The sequence below is a fragment of the Mchenga conophoros genome, linkage group LG15 (assembly GCF_057382185.1).
Source record: "Mchenga conophoros isolate Kocher_MC1m ecotype Shallow Benthic linkage group LG15, M_conophoros_male_GT1.1, whole genome shotgun sequence".
In the NCBI taxonomy this organism is placed as follows: Eukaryota; Metazoa; Chordata; class Actinopteri; order Cichliformes; family Cichlidae; genus Mchenga; species Mchenga conophoros.
This window is the reverse complement of record NC_140540.1, coordinates 43,093,389-43,103,120: the sequence shown is the minus strand read 5'-3', so window position 1 is coordinate 43,103,120 and position 9,732 is coordinate 43,093,389. Positions and strand designations below refer to the sequence as shown.

At 39.7% G+C, this 9,732-nt stretch overlaps 1 protein-coding gene across 1 annotated transcript; it reads right to left on the bottom strand.

Annotated features, from left to right (window-relative positions):
• Positions 1–1,456: 1,456 nt before the first annotated feature.
• On the bottom strand, positions 1,457–7,192 carry LOC146559020 (vitellogenin-1-like). The gene is given in 19 exon segments (XM_085246602.1): positions 1,457–1,629; positions 1,812–2,001; positions 2,094–2,213; positions 2,321–2,422; positions 2,493–2,617; positions 2,707–2,804; positions 2,896–3,113; positions 3,197–3,276; positions 3,279–3,414; positions 3,509–3,634; positions 3,741–3,906; positions 3,987–4,144; positions 4,235–4,397; positions 4,471–4,619; positions 4,700–4,861; positions 4,939–5,190; positions 5,276–5,427; positions 5,543–5,563; positions 7,121–7,192. Coding segments are annotated over 19 exon segments (2,616 nt in total). The 5' UTR covers positions 7,161–7,192; the 3' UTR covers positions 1,457–1,471.
• Positions 7,193–9,732: the final 2,540 nt, after the last annotated feature.

The following is a 9,732-nucleotide window of genomic DNA, read 5'->3' as shown; positions in this document are numbered from 1 at the left end:
AATTACACTGTTAGTAATTTTACATTATGCACACGTACCTTTAATCTGCATGTAACTTCAGGTATTTTAGAGGAATGGAGACATAAATCATGCAAATTATAATGTGAGTAATTTTAAATAGTACAGAAATACCTGCATCACTCAGGTCGCTTGCACACAGACTCTATTCAGACCTTTTCTTTGCACTACTTCCAACCTGTTTGCAACTATTTTGTTGTCTAACGTGCGCCTTTCCCTTATTTTTGTATATATCCCTCTTGATTGTATATATTCCTGCTGTACACTATTTATATTTTATTTTGGCACAAATAGTGTGGAGCATCTGCAATTTTGTTGTACATGTACAATGACAATAAATGGCTATTCTATTCTATTCTATTCTATTCTAATATCTTTAAATATTGCTTAAGAAAATTCAAGTAGTGCGTATCTTTGAGTATTTTACAGGAAAAGAGACACAAATTGTACCTTAATTTTTTTTAATTTTAAGAAAACAAGGAAATTCATGGATAAGTAACTTTAAGTAGTATGCAAGTAGTTATAAGTATTGTGTTTCCAGGAAAAGACAAATTGTACTGTAAGCAATTTAAACAGTACAGAAGTAGCAATAAAAGTGAGTAAGCAGTGTGTAACTTTGGTTATTTTGCAAGAAAAGAGACACAAATTACACTGAAAGTAATTTTAAATAGTCAAAGGAGCTTGCAAAGAAAAGCGTCTGGACTTCTTTAAGTTGCTTGAAGACGTTTCACCTCTCATCCGAGAAGCTTCTTCAGTTCTAAGGTCAAATGGTGGAGAGTCCCAGATTTAAACCTAGTGGGAGTATCCCCCACAGAGGGACAAAAGGACCCCCTGATGATCCTCTAATCGCCTGAGCCAAGGTGTGAAACTGGGTGTGGGTCCCAATCAGCCAGAGTTTCGGGTGAGCTCATTGTGAAACCTGGCCCCACCTTGTCATGTGAATTCCTGAGGTCAGATGGCCCAGGATGTGAGTGGGCGTTAAGGCGTCTGGGAAGGGATCTCAAAAGGGAACTCTCCACCATTTGACCTTAGAACTGAAGAAGCTTCTCGGATGAGAGGTGAAACGTCTTCAAGTAACTTAAAGAAGTCCAGACGCTTTTCTTTGCAAGCTCCTTTGACTACGATGACCTGGATGACTGAGAACCTTCACAGTCATTTTAAATAGTACATGAAGAGTTTTGAGTAATGCATAAGTAATTTTAAGTAGTGCGTAACTTCAGGTATTTTACAGAAACTGAGGCACAAACACAAAATTAAGCCATTTTCAGTGGGGAGCTTCCCCATCTCACACTGCAGGTACCTGCTGTATTTTAGGTTCTCCAACCATCAAGTAGCTTAACTTTGCCTTTTTACATTTCAGTATTCATTATGCTGGTGTGAACCATTCAGGTAAAATAATTTCAGGTAAAATTCTTGGAAATTCCCACTTGATTCCAGGGGTAGAATTAAACCCTTAGTTATGTGCTGTGTTATAAAGTATTAGCCATTTACTATTGTAGCGACAGCTATTGCCCCACCTTGGTGTGACCTTGGTAGTAATGTATATGTCTGCCTTGAGAAGGTATCTGAGATAAAAGTCTTCTGGCAGAGCTGGAGTTGTCGTGACTTTGACTAAGAAAACAGAAGAGAAAAGTTACTTTTCTGCACATTGTTATGATATTTCCACATTAATTTATTAAAAGGAAGTTTGCAACTTCTTCTTTCTTTGAAAGAAGTTTAAAAAAATGCTCAAAACTTTTAAAGAAGTTTTGGTGTTGATGGAAATATTAGGTCGTTGAGTAATATTCACTCACTTTGACCACGAACAGCAGCCACAGCAGCAGTGTACAGACCGAGCTCCATGGGGAAACCAGCTATAGTAGGCATGATATGTCTCACCTCATTAGCCAGCAGAGGCTTAACAAAGCGCCAAGTAGGACCAGACTGCAGAGCCTTGAAAACATCTCTACCAAACGTGTCAGCATCGTTATTGCCAAGGATGAGCTGCAGGGGAAGAATATTTTATAAATATTGCGTCTTGCAAAATCGTGATTAAACTGATCTTTAGGTTGATGGGTTGTTTGTTTAAATCGTACATTAAAGGTGTTGCCAAACCAGTTTTTGTCAAAGTCAACAAAGGCAACTTCTTGTCCAAAACACTTGACGTAGATGGAAGTCAGGGGTTTGCTGTTGGGTGCAGACTTCCAGTGAGAGAGCTGTAGAGAGAGAGATGCAGTCCAGCTGATCACTAGTCTTCTGTTTCATTTTGCAGATAGCAGATAAGATGTCCCTGTCGTTCTTGTAACTTTATGGTGTTGCTTACAGCCTTAATGACATGTTTCATCCTGGTGACCCTGTCAGCACTATCAAAAACTGCTGGGTTTTTCAGAAAAGCCTCCTGTAGTCCCCCAGTTCTTACTCCCACCTAGAAAAAAAAAGACAAGTAACTTTCAGGTTAGTTATTAAATATCTGGACTGATTTCGGTTTCCTTTACCTCCAGAATGTCAGCAGCAGCTCCAGCAAAGAAAGCCTTGATCCTAGACGTAATAGATTTGGGCATGATGGTGGCAGCATCATTGATGTAGTAAGCAGTCGCAGCAGCACCAAGCATAAAGGGACCTAACAGAGAGTTTAATGAGATGCAGTTAAACATTATTAAATCGAAAATAAAGATCCAGGTTAGTTAAACCAGGCACGGCGATTCTCACTGTTATAGACGTCGACGTGGATGGCTTTGCTGAAACGTGAGCTCAGTTTGTCCAGGTTTGGGCCCAACATTCTCAGGCCAGCTTTGCATGCTGCAGCACTGCAGTGATAACATGAAAGAGCTCACTGCAGGATGGATCAAATCACAGAGATTTATCCGATTGTGACGAAGGATTAGAAAGCACTCTTACACTGAGGCATAAATAACGCTGGTGCTCCAAGTCAGGGACTTCATGTGGGAGTAGGTGAAGCTTGCTACTTGCAAATTTGTATCTGTCTTCACAATATGAACAACAGCTGACACCAAACTCATTGAAGGTTTTGTCTCAAAGAGCACCATGCACGCAAGCATGCGGATCTCTGCATGAAGAGTCTTGTCCCCGTAGAGCTGAAAGGCTAAATACTGGACCTAATGTATGAGAGAACGCAGACTCAGTGTGGAGCTTTGTGCAAAACTAGAATGATCAGGAAATCTCTGCGTTGATAATTCACCGTTTTAGGCTCCTTTTTGGCGATGTTCCTCAAGGCCATCATGGCTTCAGCATGAACTCTCACTGGCAGTGATGAACCTAATTTACTATGTAGGGCAGCATCTTTGTGATTGTCTTGAGGCTAGAAGGATGCGCAGCATTTCCCAAAGCCTTCACAAACAGGATGATGTCCTCTGTGTTTCCATCTTTCAGAGCCTGTGCAAGAAGGTCTTGAATGGGCTGCAAGAGCAAATAAGGAAGTAAATCACCCGTTCTCTCATTCTTAAATGTGTACGTGATTCTAAGGCAGCATGTAAGGTCAATGTTATATTACTTGTATGAGCTTAGCAGGACAGGAAGTCCTCTCATAGCAGTGTTTGTAAATCATGGTACCGTAGCCAAGGAATACAATCTGGCGCAGAACTGGGTTTCTCGCGATGCTGCTTTCCTTTGATAGGCTCTAAAACATCACACAGAGTTAAGAGTATCAGAGTTAATGCAAAAACGTCCCTTCTTACTCTGGACAAAATAACTTGACTTCACTAGATATGTTGAGATTTACCGACCTCGATGACCTCAATGGCCTCGGTGGTTGCTGTCACCATGTGAAACGAAGTAATCAAAGCCTGAACGGCTTCAAACACAGTTATGGTTTCTGCTAGGTATTTCTCTTTGATAAATCTCAGAGCGTCAGGATTTCCCACAGCAGGAATGGCGTCCATGATCCATTTTCTGAAACAATAAAAAGGAAGTTTGCCAAATTGTGCAAATATCTTTACATGATATTTTAAACATTTAATCAGTGAAATCACCTGTGGGCAGAACTCCCTGAGTGTTTGCTCCACAGGTTCTCCAGAGTTTCATTGGAGGCTGCACGGAGGAGTTGAACAAACTTCAAAAATTCCAGAGGTGCATCTTCATGAACTTTTCCTACAGCCTGTTTGACCAGGTGATTCAGAGTGTCCTCGAGCTAATGACACAGGGGTAAACAGGATATCACCGAGCACGGCACAGACTTTTAATTCATGCCTTAGCAATAATCTCTTAATTACGACAATACCTGAGACTCTATGTCGCTGATATTGAGGAGCAGAATGGGTAACTGAAGAAGCTCAGTGGAGAATTGATATGTGAGATTTCCACGGTGTGGATACTGAGCCAGGGGTGGTGGTGTAGTGGGTGCATAAGGGGGTGTTTGAACCTCAAGGAGCATCAAGGATTGCCTTGAATGTGGAAAGAAAAGTTCATTTACGTTCTTTGAATCAGTTTTTGTATTCACAGTTGTTATGGACATACTTGGTCTCCATATGGGCAGCTCCATGCTGCTCGCTGAAAGGTGAGAACTGGATCAGCTCATGGACCGATGCCTCCTTGATCTGGATGCCATTATCGAGTGGTTTCATGATGTAACTGTATGATGAAACTCCTTTCAGGTTTTTAGTGTCCTGTAAGAACAAAGCTGTTGCTTGTCATGCATCCCATCACTTTCACAGATGTTTCCTGATATAAAATGTGTAAAACCTACCTCCTGGCACTTTCCACATTTCTCTGTGTATGCTAACCCCATGTCTTTAGTTATTCTTTCTTGACAGTGGTTCATATCTCTGGTCTTTCTCAGATAGACACGTTCAGCCTCTGTGTCCTCAGTGATGGAGTAAAGTGTCTTGCACACACCCTGAGTTCCAGCCTATAGAGCAGCACACATATTCAGTAGGGAGATTCAACTTCTTGTCACACACAGGTTTATAAAGATCTTTCACCAACCTCCTGCAACTCGTAGACATTTTGTGTCTTTTTGATGTTGAGCTGAAAGACATTCAGGATACCTCTGTAGATGTTAAGCACTGTTGTTGAGACGGTTTCAGGGGCGAAGACTTTTCCCACAGCACCATTGACATACTCAAACTTAATGGGAGTCGTGAGCTCAGCTTGGAGGGCTGAAGTCAGCTCAGTTGCTGGGATAAAAGGATCCTCAGGCCAAATTCCACTATACTCCTGGAGCTCAGGTTCCTCAAGCTTTCATATAAGAGTAAGGTTTAATTCAATTAGTATACATGTAAAAGGTAAATGACTGCAGCTTGTGCAGGATTTTGATCTTTACCTTAATGAAGTATGTGTTCTGGTCTATAGCATTGATGCTAACTTTGCTGCTGATATTTAGTCCAGCTCTCGCTGAACCTTTCTCTAGCAGGCCCGCCAGGAGCAGCGCCTCATACTTGTACATGTAGGTTTTACCAGCTTCAAAAACAGGATCTGGAAGAAGTCAGTGAATGTAATTTATATGACTCATTTGTGAAATTATATGAACTATAAACTCTAAACCAGGCCTACAGTTTTTGTTTCACAATGAACACAGTATTAAACTTACCTTGATGTTGAAGATCACCAGCTGTAAGAAAGTAAGAAAGAAATCAGTAATACAGCGAGTAAAATCTGAAACTATTTCAACATTTGAAAACATAGTTTGCATTTTGTTTTACAAATTAAAACCAGAGGTAAAAGGAAAGCAGTGCACTGTAAATGTTAAAGGCCGAACATTGTGATTATACAAACCACTAATTCAACCCCAAATCTCTTAAGCATGTTTCAGAACTGAGCCAGACAGAGACTCAAAGCACAAAGAGATTTAGAAAAATCTGTTGAAAAAAAGAAAACACACAAAAAAAGAATCTGAATCCACAAACAATGACAAAAATATGAATGGGCTTGAATATGCTTTTCAGCAGTGTTTATATGTTATGATTTATATTTACTGTGCAAATTACTGCATGTTCGCTCCAAAGACTCTGCTCTGAAATTTCATTATAATTGTGTACATTAAGACTTCTATTTTAATTCAGATAATGAAGTAGTAAAGATGAGCAACTAAACCAAATGATAGGCAAAGTTTTGCTGGAAATGGAAATTTGAATGTCTTTGAATGTTGTGGTGGAATTTTCTGTTAATAAAGTCTGCAACAAGGTCAGCTGTGGTCAAGCCGCTTTATTTACTGCATGCAGGAGAGCAAACGCACATCAAACATCACAGTTCTACAGTCATGAAAGCTTTGTCCTTGAGGCGTCACAGGTCTCTTTTATACCCTCACACACAAAACCCTGCATCTTTTCAGTTACAACTATTTTTCATCCCACCCGACTGTTGCTGGGCAGGAAAGACTTCCCACTACCTATGCTCCAGGAAGCACCTGGACTGGTCTTCTTGGGAATTTTGTCCTTCTACACCTTAACAGTCAGTAGATACATAGTGAAACATCGTTAAGCATAGCTAAGCAGTTACACCTGGTCATATTGAAACACACACACCCTTCATCTAAGAAACAAAAGGTTATACAAAATCCTACAGTGACTAAACACCTGAATCGAAATGTGAGGATAAACTAGAATTTTCCCCATTACAAAGTCACACTGTACAAAACTTAGCAGTTCTTTGTGAGTAGAGTCTACAGTAGCTGACAAACTGACCCATTTTAAACTGATCTTGATCATTTGAATTGATTTTAGTTATTAAAGTGAGCTAAAATGCTTTTTCATTTCTAGTTCTAGGTTTTAGCTCCCTGCTTACAAGAAAAGTTGAACTGCTGGGTCTGTATATATTAAAATTCACATAAAGCACCAAATATGTAACAAACACGCAGCATGTTTTCTGTTACATATGCCTAAAAATGAAAACCTTTTTTTAAAAGAGGCATAAACCCACTACCAATTTATAACAAGTACATAACTATAATTTGTCTTTACCTACATTCAACTCAATTCAAATGTTATTTACATTTCACCAAATCACAACAACAGTTGCTTCAAGGTGCTTTTTATTGTTGGGTAAAGACCCTACATTACACTGACATTACCATTCAACGCATAATCAATAAAACTCCAAATATGAAATCAGCATTATTTTTGAACATATTTATAAAATAGCAAAGTTTTGCACAAACATCATCACTCACCCACAACGGCCAGAATCAGGGCGAGCACGAGCGCTCTCATTGCTGACAGGGTGGTGCTGGTCTGCAGAGTAAGCAGCCTTTTAAAGGGAAATTTGTGCTGACAAATTGCACGAAGGTATGATTCAAACCCCTGGACATTTGATCATTGCACTCATATATCAGTGAATGAAAAGTCAGGGTCACCTGCCCTTGTTCTCTTCAAATATGGCAGGCTAAGTCCTGACGTGATGTGTAGAAATTTTCATTGCGTTTCAGTCGAAAGTAAAACTGAAAAATAGAATTTTTTTCACAACAATCTTATTTGTTGCAGTGTATTTGCCGATGTGTTTATCTTTTCACTTTTTTTCCTGACATATAACTAATCTCCCTTTATCCAAAAGACTTTTTGCTATATAAGAATAGCAAAAAGGTTCATTAAAAATAAGGTTTCACTGACATTTTCAGTTGTTTACATACATGTCAAGTGTTTGCTTAAATATTATTTGTCTCATAAAATCAAGACAGTGCCACTGATTTATTTATTTTTTGTAATGTTGTAACATTTGTGGCATCTCTCCATCACATTATTCAAATGTGGCTTCAAAGTTCAGATAAAGGGGCAGCGTGACTATTGCTGTTTGCTCACTTTATTTGTTGTGGTCAGACTGTGAAGGCTGTGACATTTTAGCAGATCTGCCTGCTCTGCTTTTATCTGCCGTCATGTTCTGACACCGTTTATTTATTTTTGCTTAATTTCTGCTTGTTGCTTTGACTCTGTCCATTTTTCTGCCAAATATTATGATTTATGTGACGGTTGCTTAAGTAAAATTTACTTTGTTTCCATGTTGTTTTATTTAGCTTTTTACTTATGCTTCTAAATGTTCCCTTTAAAAAATATGAAATGTTGTGAAATATTAGACAGGACCAAAGACTATAAGATTCAATAAGATGACTATATCATACTTTTAATTGACTAAAATTGAGCAAATTCAGCTGATTATAAATGCAAAGTATGGGGTCACCCCCTTTGCTCACCTTGCAGATCTCATCCCTTATTCCCAGTTTGAGTTTTTAATGGCTTGATCCAGTCCCAGGGCCCATGCTGGATGTCATTCCTTGCTCTCCACCCACCCACCCTCCCCACCCACCCACTCACTCTGTAGCTGTCACTAGCAAATGAGACCAAAAAACAAAAAAACTAATCACATGACTTGTAAAACAGATTGATGATCAGAATGATTAACAGAGCTCAAGTTTCCCAACTGCAGTATCAATGAATTATATTCTAACTTCCTATAAAATTGACAGTGTAACATTACTGAATACTACATAATATTTTAACCATGGTAAGTACATGGCTATGTCTCAGGCTTCTCATCAAGAGCCCACTTTCCAAATCCCATCTCATTTTATTAACAATGCCTTTTTTGCAATTCATGACAAAATTAATTTAATTCTTAAAGCTTCTCATCCCAATCCTGATATCCTAATATCATCCTATCAATGAAGTTAAGTATAATAATAACTATAATGATCTCACTTTCAATAATTTTGTTATCAGCATAGCTAATCTAGGGAAAATTAGGCTGCTGATCCCATCTTTCACCCGTTGTTCAAATGGTCTTTAATGCAACTATCGAATCAGTCCCACGGCAGCAGCTCAATGCATGTATATGTCTGAGCTGTTGAAGTTCAAATTGAGCATCAGAAGACCAGAGCAGTCTGGGTTATGATTATGATTGTGGATGGCTGCTAACTTTCTGCTTCTTAATTCAGATCAAACTGAGGTTATTGTACTAAAATCTTAGAAATATGGTATCTAAGCAGATTCTTACTCTGGATGGCATTACCTTGGCCTCCAGTAACACTGTGAGGAACCTTGGAGTAATTTTTGACCAGGACATGTCCTTCAACGCACATATTAAACAAATATGTAAGACTGCTTTCTTCCATTTGTGCAACATCTCTAAAGTTAGAAATATCCTGTCTCCGGCCTCTGGGCCTAGGGCTCGGTCACTCAGGCGCAGCTGGCTGCCGGCGGAGCTCACGGGCGCGTCACTGCAACTCCCCCTGGCTTCTGCTCCGCGGCTGCTGAGTGAGCCCTCATCTGGGACTCTCCTCAGCTCTTTCTGGGACAGTGGCGCAGCTGCCCCTCTGTTGGTCTTCCTTGGTCTCTTGTGTTCTGGGGGCCTCTGGATGTCTGGAGTCTTGATCTCCTCCATACCTGCTTCATGCCCTGGAGGACGGGGCTGTGGCCCCCCCACACCCTAACAGATCATTACATGAAGGAACCTTTTAAAAACAAGCGCGTCCATGCTCACAGGTGTACACACGGGTGATCACACCCACAAACTACACCCTTTTTGGCTCCTACCTCAAAGCACACTGTGCGCTGTCGATCTTATGTGCTGCACAATAATGTTTAACATTTAGTATTTACTGTCATATTCACATAGATCATCGTGATGTTGTTTATTATGTTGCTCTAGTCTTCTTCTGCTTGTTTTCTTTTTTTCTCAACAGGTGATCCAGGAAAAGAGAAAGAAAAAAAAGGTGATGAAGCAGATTTTCATTGTCTTTTCTCTCTATCTCTTTTCTCCTTTTTCTTTCCCTCTCCTTCTGTTAACTTTCTT